Raw genomic sequence first — 13,893 nt, 5'->3', positions numbered from 1 at the left:
AATAGTGCGCGAGGGGGAGCGGCCTGCTTTTGCGGTCAGCTGACGTACGTCTCGCACCGACTCACGTGACTAATCACAACAAAGATGGCGGCTGCAAGGATCGGGGGCTCCGCTTTGCTCCTGTGCGCCATCCTACCGGCTTTATGTGCCTCTTTCAGCAGAAAAGTAAGAAAACATGAACTTTTTCAAACTTCTATCGTCTTGGCCGAGTCGCGCTCATTTTGTTGAATGCTGTTACTCACGTGCTCGAGCGCGGTGATTAATATGGCTTGTACTGACGTCACCAGCTGTCTGTAGAGTTGAACCCGGGCTCGTCGAGCCGCCCTCCGGGGGGAGACCTGTTGCACATTAGGGCGCTGGGCGACAACGACACCCTGCACTTCCTTTTCTGTAGCCAGGGGGCGCCCACGCTCCTGCTGGTCCACACCAATCTCACGTCCTCTTACGTCAAGGTGAGTGACGTCACGTCTCGCTTATAGACCCCCCCCCCCCAATCACCCTTCAACTTTTCACCCACTTCAGGTGAACTGGACGCTTTTCTTGAGTGGCAACACCAGTGGCGGCCTGCGGGTAGAGCCAGAGAGCAGCGTGATTGGCGGCGTGGCGGTGGTCTTTACCAGGGTGGGACAGGTTTTTACTCGTATCGCTGTCTATTTTTTTCTACCGGGACTAACGTTATCACGTCTGTTCGTCAGCTGTTGGAATACCTGGACGTTAACGACACGCTCGACACGTTCGAGCCCTACCGGCTGGACGAGGTCACCTGGTCTCCGATGGTCCTCTCGGGGCCGGCAGCCCGACTATGCGGCGCTTTGGCGGGTGGTTCCGTTTGCCTGAACGTACGTCGCCGGCCGACCTCGGCCCGTGTTGCGTCGTCGGCGCGTCACCGCTCTCCCCTTTCCGTCCGTCGGCAGCTCACGGCGTTCGAGTCGGAAGGGCGCGCCGAGCCGTGGCCCCGCCTCCTCCACACGGCCAACTCCTCCCAGCTAGCGCTGCAGCTGGACGCCCTAACGGCCAGGTCGGTCAACTCACGCTTCCTGTTGGAACTGCGGACGCTAGGCGGGGCGTCTCCGCTGGACGCCGTCCGCATCCGCCGATCCATCGACGACGAGTTCACGCCGTCCATCTTTAAGGTAATAATTGTTTAAAATATTGTCGATGTCATATTAGGAGGAAGAATTGGTAAAATGACAAGATTTCAATTGTTTTGACGAGTCGGGAAAACGTGGGCCGAGCTTTTGTCTGACCTTTGACCTCCCTCGCAGACGTCGGAGTGGACGTCGAGCGGCGACGAGAGCCGAGCCGACGGGCGTGGCTTCGTCTCGTGGAAGCAGGTGGCGTATCGGCGAGCGGCGCCCATGCCGGAGGACGCCGTGCCGTGCCGCCATTCGGAACCACGGGCCGGGAGCGGGCGGACGTTGGCCGAGCTCAGCAGCCTGGTGCGGGCTTTCTTCCGTGACGACCTCCGCGACTTCGGGCTCAATTTAAGCTTCGGTTTGACGGTCGGGCCCTCCTACAACGACACCGCCTTCCTCAGCTGGTGAGTCGCCGCGCCGCGGTGGGAAAGGCGTCGTCTTCTTACGGACGGTCTTTCTCCGGGTGGCCCGACAGGACTGCCACGGTGGGCGTGGGCCGACCCCCCGTCGACGCATTCTCCCCGCTGGTGGTGGCCGTCTTGGCGGCGGGCCTAGGCGCGCCGCTGCTCATGCTGATGATGGGCGGAGTCTACGTGGCGGCACGCAAGAGGTCGGCGGTCCCAGCCGACTACCAGCCCATCAACTGATCTGACCTATCCTTGATTTTTCCAACTTTAATCTCTTTTATCTTGTCCTTTCTAATATTTTATACAAATAAAATCGATTTTGTTTTATACTGGTCAAGAATGATTATTGGCTGTTTGGAAACAATGTACATTCAGATAACAAAACACAGGGACTAACTTATTCCCCAATGGGCTTTTAATTTCTTCCATTGGAGTGGTTTTGTTACACAAAGAAGCCTTTTTTTTGTGAAATTTCCTTTCACCATCCTGAATTACATAACTATCTCAATTTTTTTTTAAATGTCCAAATTGACAGCTGGTTTCAACTCCTACGAGTCTAAAATCTTTTCTCAGAAGTTCGCTTTTGCTTCCGTGTCCTGACCCCCCCCCCCCCAAGTCTTTTTGCATCCATAAATTCCGATTAATTTGGCGCTATATGGACTCAATCTGCCGGCGGACTTTCTCGGAAGCGAGTCGGTCGAGCCGACGCTGCCGCAGGACCACAAAGATGGCCGACAGGGCCGTCGAGGACAAAGCGGCCGCTTCGAACTTCCAGAAGCGGTGTTCTTCCGTGACGGCCGAGCGACAGCTAAAAGGACGGCGAGGTTTTTTTATAAAACGTGCCAGACGTCGCCTGGTCCGGGCGAGACCACCCACCTTTTGTAGTCGTCCCGGCTGGACTTGGTGCAGTTGACTTTTTCCACGTAACCCGTCTGGCTGCACGCTGACTGTGTCTTCTGAAGATAAAATGTCATTGTTGTGACTGACACGTTAAAAAAAAAGTCACAAACGTACGGCCGTACCGTCTGGAAATCATCGCACTGTAAGCACTCGCCCGTCACCACAAAGTCCTCCAGCAGCCAGCAGGGGGAGACAGCGGCTTTGACCCCTGCGGAATGCAAAACCACAAAACTAGAGCATCCCTCAACCGAGATTTCTCATCTTACAAAGCCCGTTGATGTCATTTGTGTCCTGCATTACCTGCGAGTTTGTCTTCGGCCAGCAATGCGGCGCCAAACACTCTGGAAAAAGATCAACGCAAGACCGGGAGCGTGAAACCGAACGTCCGAAGACCCCGTCAAAGGCCACATCTGGATAGCGGGGCAATCGGGACCCACCTGAGTGCCACGAGAGCCCAGAAGAGCGCGTGAAGGACCAGCGCACGTGGACGGCAGCATGCCAGCGGGGCCCGCCAGCGAGAGGTCTCCATGGCGCTTAAAGCTGGTCCGGGGTCGTCAAGGGGGGCCGCACCGGCTTTCCATCGCGTATGCCCGCCGACAGCTGTCAAGCTTGAAACAGAGCAAAAGTCATTGTGAACTTTGACATTTAGCGTTAAGAGCCCGTCTCGGACGTGTCGTGGTACGTAGAAATCCCAGCTGGGATTTAGGCCATTGACTTGTACTCAGGTGGTCTGCCACATCCAATATGGCGAATGCGCTGACGCGAGCGGATATATACATTTCTCGTTTCGTGAGCGGATACATACATTTCTCGTGTCAAACGATTTAAAAAAACGGCACTTTCATTTATTAGAAGTTGAATAAGATAAGAATTCTTCAACGGAATGTCTTTTTCTGTGGTCAAAGAAAAGGCGATGTCGTCAATGACAAAGAGCTTAATGCTACACACATGCCCTCGTAAGCTTAATTAGCTCACTCACCTCAAACGCAGGCCTAGTCGTTCTTTGAGTGTCAAGTGTAAAGTTGACTTTCCAAATTTTTAAACAAAATCTTACGTTTCCAATTCCAAAACAGGAGGATAAACAAACGTGACGACTCGGAAAAGAGAAAAGTCTGGTCACGACCAACACGACAAAAACAAGCAAAGCGAGATGCGCGAGTTTCCGTAATGGCCGCCGCGTGACATCCCCCAAAGTTCCTTCAAAATAAGAGCGTGTTGCAGGAAACCTTTCAAATCTCTTTAATGGCAATATTTTTTAGTCACAATCGATACACTGTCATGATCCCCTCGACAATAATAATCAAGCACACAAATAACAGCGTAATCATATTAATCAACATTGTCTAGTTACTAGACACTGTTGATTAATAGACTAGACTAGAGTCTAGTAGGTAGTCAGCATTAAGTGTCACACTCTAGCTTACATATTTAGCTAGTCTGCAATTAAAAAAATGCTAAGAAGAAGACAATGTTATGCCTGTCAGGAAATCACAATTCAATTTATACGTATACAGTATGTGATTAGACATTTTCGTTTTTTTATGCTGAAGGGTCCTGAGACGCCCTCCCCACCCTCAAATCTTTCCATGTGACCCACTGCTTTTTGTTGTCAAGGACGCTAACATGCTAACAGGTTGACAGAAGACGTTCCAACGGCGTTCAGAGACTGTGAATGAATACCCGCAAACACGTGGAACCTCTCGGACATCGGCACACCTGGCCGCTCTGACTCCGCCTCTGGCTCTGCCCCAACCAACAGTAGTTCCCCTTGTGACACTATGGAGACAAAGCGTTGATACGCTAAGGTATTAACGGCGAGAAAGTGGCAACAAGCATTTACCAGGTAGCCGAGGCGACGCTTTCTCAAGCGCCGACAAAGTCCGGGAAGGCGGCCCGGGGCCGAGAGGTCACGTTGTTGTGGCCCGAGGTCGGCGGGTAACCTGCCATTTCCTTCCATGGCGCTGGCGAGCGTGGGCGGGATGCACTCGGCGTCCCGCAGACACGCCAGCGCCAGAGCTAACAGCACCCACGCGCTCGTCTTCATCCGGCAAACCCAAACGCTGAGAATAATCCGCTTCAGACCACGTGACTGGTCGCCACGTCAAATGTCCCTTTCACTTCTCATCTTTAACACGATTTCCACTCTGGCGAGTGTTAAAATAAAATGAAACCTCACTAAACTAACACGGTAATTACATGCCATTAATAGCATGAGCAAAAAAATGCAAACACCTCCACACACTCAGGCGCTTTAATGAGATTAACAGCTTTGCAAATTGGTCCGCTTGCAAAAGCTTAGCACTGCTAAATGTAGCTAATGCTAACTAGACACAAGGTCCTATGGTAGCAGGTATGACGCAACGCACCGTGGGATAGCGAGGACGTCTGGCACGCGTCGCGGCGCCGCCAAGCAGACGACACTTCGGTCAGCGAGAAAACGAGCAGGAATTAACGTTGAGGGGGCGGAGCCGCGGGTAGATGGGAGGCGGTTTGGGCATCGGGCCGCAACTACGCTGATGGCGCTTGGCGGTGTCGGCGATCCGTTTTGCGTGTTTTGGACGACGAAATGAAGCGCCTGGACACCAGAATAGTAAGGTTTCCCTTTTCAACACTGTAAAAAGTGCATGTTTTTGTAGTGTTTGTGGTGTTTGGCATTTTCTTCAGCACTTGCAAATAGAGTTCAGAGGTGAATCACGTTCCAGAAGTCAAGCGTCACAGTGACAATTTGTCCCAATCGTCTGCGATTGGACCGCCGGTCGGTCGGGATTATTACGAGCTCTGATCCGGGATCTTTCCGCTAAGGGCAAGGCGTTCCGGTCCAATTCGGCCGTGAAGCCCCCCACTCCGATAGGAAGGGAAAAAAAACTCCATCCCAGGAACGGATCGGTCTCCGGTAACACAAAGAAAATGAACGTCGGGATTGTTTTTCTTCCTGGCGGTGGTATCTCGCTTTCAATTGGATTAGCAGCGCGGGAGATAGATTAGCTGGCGGCGTGCTGGGAGATCGCCAAAATAGAAACAAGATGGCTGCTCACTTGCAACTCTTCTCCTGATTTCTGGGATATGGCATCGGAACGGGAGGTCCGGATGAAAGATGGCTGCATTGCGTCGAGGACAATTTTTTGACCGTAGTCTCGCCAGGGGACGACATGGAGCGCGGCCATTGGTGCGATCGCGGCGAACCTACCTCGGCGCCCACGGTAAAGATGGCTCTTCGCTAGCGCTTCGTCATCTCGGTCACTTGAGGCTCATCTTTTCACTTCCGGTAGCAGGTGTCGTGGCAACCGTCCGCCGACGGCGAACGCCTGGTCGGCCGAATTCTGCTCAACAAAAGCGCCAAAGACGGATCCGTTGACACGGACGCCGGCGCGCTGCTCGGACTCAAGGCCGGTCTTCATCACGCCGTCCCTCCGTACGCTGTTTTCAATGTGGGTGACTTGTTTGGAATCTTGCAGGTGGTTGGCGGTAAGATGACAGATTCCGGTGACCTGTGCGCATTCATCACTAAAGTAAAACAAGGAAGTTTGGCGGATATCGTGGGTCACCTGAGAGCGGGTAAGGGGAATTAGCAATCTCGGACTAGCATAGCATGCTAGTTTTCAGTAGACCAGATGAATTGTGACCTGATTAGGATCCGAAATGTTGACGTTTGTAGTTCCAAAGGTGCTTCTTTAACACTAGCGCCAGACTCTGAGATTGGTTGGCTGTTTCCAGTAAGGGGGCGTGGTCTCGGTACACCTTAGGTTTTTGTTGTGAGCCACGTCGTAGTTTTGATTTAAACTAGGCTGCCGAAATTAATCGATTAACGAATTGACAGCTTTTCCGATGGTGCTGATCGATAGATCATTTTTGGGAATTAAAATTTGTACAAATTTTCTCTTTGAGCCTCTTAATCGCAAATATTTTCTTGTAGTGTATTTTTTTTAAACATTTATTTACATTTTTTTAATCAGAAAAGGGCAAATATTAAATCTATATTATGTTTTAACCTTGTTTTTTAAAGGAAAACGAGTAAATATTGCGTTTTTAAAAATCAGTTTATTTACAGTGAAAAATAAAATGAACATTTAGATATAATATTTAGATATTTAAAAAAATACATTTTGTACTAAAAACAACACAAAGAGAAAAATAATTCAATTTGGGATTTAAAAAAATTGCAATTATTGATTTTAAAAAGCGGAAAAACAGGAAATGTTCTCTAAACATCACATCTATAACCTTCATTTGAATTTGATTATAAAACAGAAAATCGGCCAGTGTAATTTACTTTCTCGGGCCGCACAAAATGATACGGCGGGCCAGATTTGGCCCCCGGGCCGCCACTTTGACACCCGTGCCTTAGGTGATCAGGTGGTGGAGTGGAACGGTCACGTTCTCCAAGGAGCCACCTTCGACGATGTCTACAACATCATCTCCGAGTCCAAATTTGAACCGCGAGTGGAGTTGCTGGTGTCGCGACCGATTGGGTGAGCTCACTTCCTCTGAAATCCAACATGGCGTCCCCCGGCGCCCGACACTGTGATTTGTTTCCAGATCTGCGGAGTCCTCGCATCGCCAGCTGGATTCCAGTTAGTTGAAGTTTTGAACTTCATTGCTTTCCAAAGCAGTGCTCTTAAGTATTTTCTTCCAAACAGGTTCCGGTTCCTTCGACCCTCCCATGAACACCTCGGCTATTCGAGAACAGGTCTCGGTAAGTCTAACTGAACCGCGACGTGGTGGTCCTCCAGAGCTATTGGCTGAAATGTTTGCCGTTGTCGTTTAGCACCTTCTGCTTCCCAGACTTCAGGTGAGCGAGACAAAGGTCCCCTTGACCGTCGTTCCGGTTTAGAACTATGTTGAGGTGAATCCGTTTTTGGGTTTTCTTTTTCGCAGGCGAAGCTGTGGTACGATAAACTCGGCCGTCAGCTGATCGTCACCGTCCTCGGAGCTAAAGAACTTCCCGTTCGCTTAGACGGTCGCCCCAGGAACCTTTACGTTGAAATTTTCCTACTTCCTGACCGAAGGTAAGACGTGCGAAAGGGTGAACAGAGGCCGACGCCCCCCCCACTCAGGAAGAACTAGAAGCTTCGTTCCTCTTCAGCGGTAAGAGCAAGAGAAGGACCAAGACGGTGAAGAAGTTAGCAGAACCTCGCTGGAACCAGACCTTCATGTACTCTCCGGTCCACGAAAGGGACTTGCGAGAGCACACGGTGGAGTTGACAGTCTGGGATCAGCCCGGAGTTGCCGAGGAAGGGAGTCAGTTTCTCGGGGAGGTGGGCTCTCGGTTCTTTGGGATCCTCGAGGTCGTAAAAATCCAATTCCACAGTACGAGGACTTTGTGGGTTTTGCGTTCATCCAGGTTCTGATCGCCCTGGAGAAGTCGGCGCTTCTCGATGACCAGCCTCATTGGTTCAAACTTCACAGGAACAATTTTGCGTCTCTACCGCGAGCTGACACCTCCCCCTACCCGCAGAGGAGGGTGCCGCAGCAGGTCCCTGCCGCCAGGAGAATGCACTGTGAGTACGTCTTTTAGTATTCGAGGACGCTTTGAGGACAGAACGGAACCACTTGTGTTTTCTCCAAAGGTTTTCACAGGTTCAGCGACGGAGACTTTTCCGATTACGACGGCGAGGACGGCATCGGGGTCATTTCGGGTGAGCTTGAAATCCTGTCCGGCACCCCCTTCAGTTCATACACCCGGTAGCCTGACGGCGATTTACCTCAGACTGCCGGCAGAACGGCCGACACCTCTACAACTCGCACGGACCCTCATCTCGCCCCGGCTCGGCGTGTGAGCTCGTCCTGGCGAGGTGCGATCAGACGCCGCCTGAGCGCCGGTCGCCGACTCGCAGGTACGCCGCCACCTCTCTGGCACGAGGCTGACTCGTGGTGTTAATCGGTGACCGTGCCGCCCAGCGCCAACAACACTCTTTACCCGCTCTACCGCGACGATGCCGTGCGGCTGCTACGGGGGTCCAAGATCACCCGCGCTCACTCGGATGCTGGGCGCTATGGCACCGTGGACAAGTAAGCAAAAACACAAGACTACTCAGATCACTGTAAATGCGGCCATTTTGTTCAATTTTTGCAATTATTTCAATGCAAAAAAAAACACATCGTCTTATATTCAGATCAATACGGTAGCTTTGCTAGCTAATGTGGATTATCCATGTGTCCAGGAGGTCATTGAGGAGAAGATCTGGAGCTATCTCTCTTGATTCCCATGACTGGTACTGCAAATTCCACACATGGTATACAGTTCTTCGTGCTGATGGGAAAACAAGTCGTGGTTTATCTCCGTGTGTAGCTACTCCGGAAGATTATGTCCCACGTCCTGGCCGCACCACAAAGCCAACGGAAGCCTCGAGGACTTTGGGTGAGATTTTCCGGTGGAGTGCGGTTTTCCAGATCATGCCATTTTCTCCTCATTTTTAGCCAGAACTTCTTTCCGGATTTCCCCCCGGACTTGGAACCTTACGACGAGGAGCTTCTGAGGTAAAAGAAAACATGTCGGATAGTCCCGTCGCCGGACCTCCTACCATTAGATGCCCCCCTCCCTGCAAAAAAAGGTAGAAAAAGACTGCAAACGCATCTGAAAATCCACCCCATCCATCACGAGCGTCGTCATGCGAAAGACAGCTAGGCGAACGTTGTCATCGTAAGCACCCGTGTGTCTTGTGGCGCTTCTCTGACAGGGTGGGCCGGCACGACGGCTCGCTACACGGGAGTCCGATCGCGAGCCCCGACTGCACTCGCCGAGGACGTCGCCTGCCTACCGTCCCACCCAAATGTTCCGGGGACACAAGTGAGAGATTTAGCAATCCGGCCCTCACACCCTCACTTAGCCTGACGTCAAGGTTAGCTAGTGTGCTAGCTTTAGCGACCATGACAAAACTCTCTTCCGCTCCATATCAGTGTGGGCCACAACCACAAAAGGAGCAACAATTGGGACCGGAGCTCCGCCTACTCATCTCCCTCCTTCCCCTTTGCCCAGACAGGCTCCTCCCACCCTCAACCATCAATGCCCTCCGCTCATTAGAGTAGAACCTCCACCTCCCTTGGGACTGCCGTCTCCCCAACATCCACCGTGTGCCACGGAGGCAGCCGGCAGTCAAGCCCCGCCCTCTCCGCCCGCCATCTCCCCTCCAGCTCCTCCCCCACCACCTTGTCATCCAGCTCCAACCCCGACCGCCTCCGTCGGTCCGCAAGCAGAGCCCGTCGCTTGCCATCAAGCTCCTCCCACAGAACCCTCTACTTGTCACGGGGAGCCGCCTCCACCTGCGGCCCCGCCCACTCCGACGCCAGGTACGTGAACGTTAGCAATGGATGGCACTAGTGGATCAGTGCGTTTACCCCACTCTGATGTCATCATCATGCGTCAGAGCCAGAGAGGCGCTCGGCCACGCCCGGAGGCGGCAGGAAAGGTCGGTTTCTGGTCGACACGGCTTGGCGTGACCCCCTTCGGCTCGCTCCTCAATTTTTGGCCTTTTCTGTTCTTGTTTTTTTCCGGGTCAGAGGTCACATGGGAGGACCAGCAAACAAAAGTGGCCGATGGTACGTCGATATTGAATTGAATGAGATTTAAAGCGCAAAAATAACAACAACAAACAAAAAATCAATAAATAATAAGAATGAATAGTAAATAAATCATCAAGAAATAAGTACTTAAGTTGTCAAGATACATAGTCAACAACATAAATAAGTAGGCAAGTGCACAAATAGCAACAAAAATCAAACAGATAAATAATAAATAAAAAAGTAGGAAAGTGTATAAATAACAACAACAAACAATCAGATAATAAATAAATAAACAAATTAAATAAATGAGTAGGGAAATGCACAAATAACAACAACAAAAAGATAAATAATAAATAAGTAGGGAAGTGCACAAATGACGACAACAACAGACACAAAAAGATAAATAATCAATAAGTAGGGAAGTGCACAAATGACGACAACAACAGACACACAAAGATAAATAATCAATCAATAATAATAGTAAAAAAATAATCAATCAATAAGGAATAAATAGTCAACATAAGTTGCTATGTTGCGTCCAAATGGTTGACCTTTTAATCCTCTAAATGGCAGTTGGTAAAAAAATCAATCAATTAAACATCCACCATTTAAGAATTTGCCAGACATTTTCCCTTAACAACAGTCGCTAGGACGCATGATTGGTCAATGGCCTTTGAGGAGGCGGAGTTTGCGAAAGGTCTATTATTGCGGGACCCAAGATGCACTTTGGCGAGAATTGAAATGTAGAAAGTTGTGGATGTAGCGCCACCTCGGGTGATGGCCCTTCCTCCATTCTTCGCCCAGATGTTCCTGCGGGCGTAACGGAGGACTCGGAAAAGCCGGACGGCCTCTCGGCCAAGTTGTCCCTCGGCAATTTGAGCCAAGCGTCGGCCGACTCGGTCCTCTTCGACGACCTTCAAAGCGTCAGGTTAGCCCGTCGATGACCCGCCGCCTTTGGAGAGAGACCTTCCCAATGCCCTTTTCTCATTGGTTACCGCAGTCAGTCGGAGACCGTGGAAGATTTGCAAAATCCCTCGCGGGAAGCGGACGCCGGACGGGAAGAGCAAGATAGTCTTCCGAGGAGCCAATCAATGGAAGGAGTAGAGGGAGAAGAGGAGGCGGCGCCCGAGTCCTCAAAGCAAGTGACGCCTTAAAACTGCGAAGGCGTACGACCATAAACGAGCCACTCGAGTCTCCCTCCCATAATGACACGCCGTCCACCGCCATCAGGGTGCCCGCCGCGCCCGCCGCCAAGCCCGCCGCCGGCGACATTTGCTCCCTGAGCCGAAACGACGACGACGACGATGACAAGAAGCGACGCTCCAGTTTGGGCGCTCGCGTGATGGGAATGGTGGGGCTCGGAAAGAAGAGCCAAAGCGCCTCGCAACTCAATCCGGAGGGTGAGCCCCCTTAAAACTACAATTCTCAAGGAAATTCTCCTTGGACTACAATGTTCTTTTGTCCCTGCTTCAGAGGAGGAGAAGAAGAAGAAGGTGGTGAGGCTTCCCGTTCAAAGGAGCGTGGAAACGGGATTGGCGGTTGAGTTCAAGTCACGGTTCACCCGCCAGCCGAGTCGCGATCCCGACGCGGAGGATCCCAAGCCCGGCGCGTACGTGAACTCAAGACCAATTAGCATCCGTGAACTCCTGTCCCCGAACCTCTTCGCCAGTCATCTTAAAGAAAATTGCGATCACGACACTGTCTAAAACTGCTACTCATGCGTCATGATTTGCCTTTCAGCTTGATTTTTCCAGGAGTCAAGCTGGCTACGGACAAACACTTCACTGGCTTCCTCAGCGGTTTAGGCCCCGCCCAGGTGGCTGGGAGGCAGACCTTAGCCACGCCCGCCATGGGTACGTTCCTCGGAAAATGCGTCAATATTTGGTTTTGATTCCAACGCCGTTGCGCCTCTCTGTCGCTCAAGGAGACATTCAGATCGGAATGGTATACAGAAAGGAACGCCTTGACGTGGAGGTGGTCCGGGCCAGGGGGCTTGTGGGTAAACAAGGCAACAAGAACACGCCAGGTAAGTTTCGCTGGCCATGAATCTTCTGGGCGACTATGGTCAACTTCATGGGAAGTTCTTGAAATTTCCCATTTTTTTGCATCACGCATTTTGCATTTGTGCTTTTTTTCTTTTTGCAAAACTATTCCGTTCCATTGGCCCTCTAGAATTGCGCTCGGATAAAAAAAAATGCACCCTTAGTTCCATCCTGTACAGTACAACCAATACAGGCCATCCAATGTTTAAATCACAAATATATGCATGTCTATAAATAGTGTAGCAGACAAGCAAACATCAAAAATTCCCATTTCACATTGTGAAAACAAATGAAATACATAGTTTGATTTTTATACTGCTTTTAACCTATTCTCAATGACACATGTTGAAATAACAAATATTTTACCCAAACAAAATTAATTATGTATGATGTCAAAGGCAAGCACCTTACCATAGCTAGCCGCATTTAGCATTCAACAGTAAACCATGTATATATATGGTAGCTATCTGCTAGCGTAGCGGTTAGCCACTCGCAGCTAACGCTAGCCTTAGCATGATATTGACAAAATAAATAATAATAGTACAAAACCTGGAATAATATTCAACTCTATTAGAACTCCGAATGGGTATTATGAATACTTAAACAAGATACAGTTTAGCAAAATAACACGAGAGCTTCGAAGTTGTCTGACCTTTCTTAATGATGTCCAGCTTTTCTTGAAAAGTCCGTCTTGAAAATGGCTTCGGCAGTATATCTGCTACCAAATTCATTTTTTTCTCCTCCTTCGGCCATTGTGGGTTTACAAAATCGTTATTAAATGAACACAATAATATATTTGCTCCTGCAACTAGCTACAGATACAGTTTGCTAGCTCTGGCGAGACCACTCTATCACTAGCCAATCATAGTTTGTGAAAGCGATGACGTAATCTGATTGGTTAAAGCAACAGTTTTATCGACGCTTATTTGATGCTGCAGGGCATGCAGAACAGATTGTGAAGACCTGGCAACAAATAATGGCTGAAATGTGCTTGGTTAAATGCTTAAAGATGAAAACACATCTGGAAAAGCAATGAAAGGAAGCTGACAGACAATTTAGGATTACTTAATAAATACTCATGGACAAAATATATTTAACATCAGTCTGTGATCAGATTTTTTTTGGGCCAGCAGAGATTTTTATTTAAATTATAGTATTTTTTTTTACTGTAAATTTCCTTTGCTCGTTCACAATGCTCAGTCTCAATGTGGCCAAGGTCAATATCATATGTATATGTATCATATTCGCAGTTGCCACAAGAGGGCAGTGTATCCACCCAATTAAAGTACATATACAACACTTTCAAAACAAAGTGGTAACACTGCTCCTCTATCACAGCCGCATACGTGAAGGTCTACCTGATGGATAACGGCAAATGTCTGTTGAAGCGAAGAACTCGTCTGGCCAGAAAAACGCTGGATCCGCTTTATCAACAACAGCTGCAGTTTGAAGAAAATCCCGAAGGCAAAGTTTTGCAGGTAAGCTGCGAAAACGTGCCGCGACATTTCGTCTCAAGCTAACGCGTCTATTGTCAGATCATCGTGTGGGGAGATTACGGCAAAATGGACCATAAATCCTTCATGGGCGCCGCTCAGGTTTTACTGGACGACTTGGACCTGTCCGTCATGGTCATCGGCTGGTTTAAACTTTTCCCCGCCACCACGCTGGTGGACCCTGCTTTGGCGCCGCTGACCAATAAAGAGACAGAAGGCACTGCGCCCCAGAGCTGACGCACCTCCGCCCGACAAACTTTTAGAAGAGTCCGCCGAGAGAATTAGTGCGGCGAGCTAGATCGCCAAAAATGGGCAGGGCGAAGACACGACTTGGACGTCAAAGATGGCGAATGCTCTCAAGTCTGCTGGCTCTTTTCCAGAACTTACTGACAAAGTTTTGCTCTTGTTGCTTATC

The 13,893-nt window shown here is 49.9% G+C and overlaps 3 protein-coding genes across 4 annotated transcripts; 2 read left to right on the top strand and 1 right to left on the bottom strand.

Annotated features, from left to right (window-relative positions):
* Positions 1–38: 38 nt before the first annotated feature.
* On the top strand, positions 39–1,870 carry glmp (glycosylated lysosomal membrane protein). The gene is made up of 7 exons (XM_077591148.1): positions 39–165; positions 288–452; positions 523–621; positions 696–839; positions 915–1,133; positions 1,266–1,540; positions 1,612–1,870. Exons 1-7 carry the CDS (start codon positions 85–87, stop codon positions 1,781–1,783), a joined length of 1,155 nt encoding a protein of 384 aa, XP_077447274.1. The 5' UTR covers positions 39–84; the 3' UTR covers positions 1,784–1,870.
* A 66-nt stretch (positions 1,871–1,936) lies between these two features.
* jtb (jumping translocation breakpoint) lies at positions 1,937–12,832 on the bottom strand. 2 transcript variants are annotated; one of them, XM_077591150.1, is made up of 6 exons: positions 12,638–12,832; positions 2,881–3,051; positions 2,744–2,784; positions 2,566–2,651; positions 2,420–2,499; positions 1,937–2,351 (listed from the first exon to the last, which is right to left on the bottom strand). In XM_077591150.1, the coding sequence occupies exons 2-6, from the start codon at positions 2,970–2,972 to the stop codon at positions 2,195–2,197; spliced, it is 456 nt and encodes a 151-aa protein (XP_077447276.1). In that variant the 5' UTR covers positions 2,973–3,051; positions 12,638–12,832; the 3' UTR covers positions 1,937–2,194. The 2 variants fall into 2 exon arrangements, with proteins under 2 accessions (XP_077447276.1, XP_077447275.1); XM_077591149.1 differs by lacking the exon at positions 12,638–12,832 and adding an exon at positions 3,423–3,643.
* Positions 4,759–13,820, top strand: LOC144067473 (regulating synaptic membrane exocytosis protein 2-like). Its single transcript, XM_077591283.1, has 28 exons — positions 4,759–5,643; positions 5,713–5,829; positions 5,899–5,998; positions 6,789–6,912; positions 6,980–7,014; positions 7,081–7,136; positions 7,209–7,232; positions 7,319–7,449; positions 7,527–7,698; positions 7,785–7,941; positions 8,011–8,079; positions 8,151–8,296; positions 8,328–8,452; positions 8,605–8,655; positions 8,733–8,801; positions 8,861–8,920; positions 9,121–9,230; positions 9,341–9,730; positions 9,808–9,849; positions 9,941–9,979; positions 10,748–10,871; positions 10,944–11,081; positions 11,174–11,343; positions 11,417–11,552; positions 11,684–11,796; positions 11,868–11,969; positions 13,324–13,463; positions 13,521–13,820. The coding sequence occupies exons 1-28, from the start codon at positions 5,593–5,595 to the stop codon at positions 13,713–13,715; spliced, it is 3,186 nt and encodes a 1,061-aa protein (XP_077447409.1). The 5' UTR covers positions 4,759–5,592; the 3' UTR covers positions 13,716–13,820.
* The last annotated feature ends 73 nt before the right edge of the window (positions 13,821–13,893 follow it).

The sequence above is a fragment of the Stigmatopora argus genome, chromosome 21 (assembly GCF_051989625.1).
Source record: "Stigmatopora argus isolate UIUO_Sarg chromosome 21, RoL_Sarg_1.0, whole genome shotgun sequence".
Lineage (NCBI taxonomy): Eukaryota > Metazoa > Chordata > Actinopteri > Syngnathiformes > Syngnathidae > Stigmatopora > Stigmatopora argus.
Note: the sequence above shows the minus strand (reverse complement) of the source record. Positions and strands in the feature narration are given on the sequence as shown.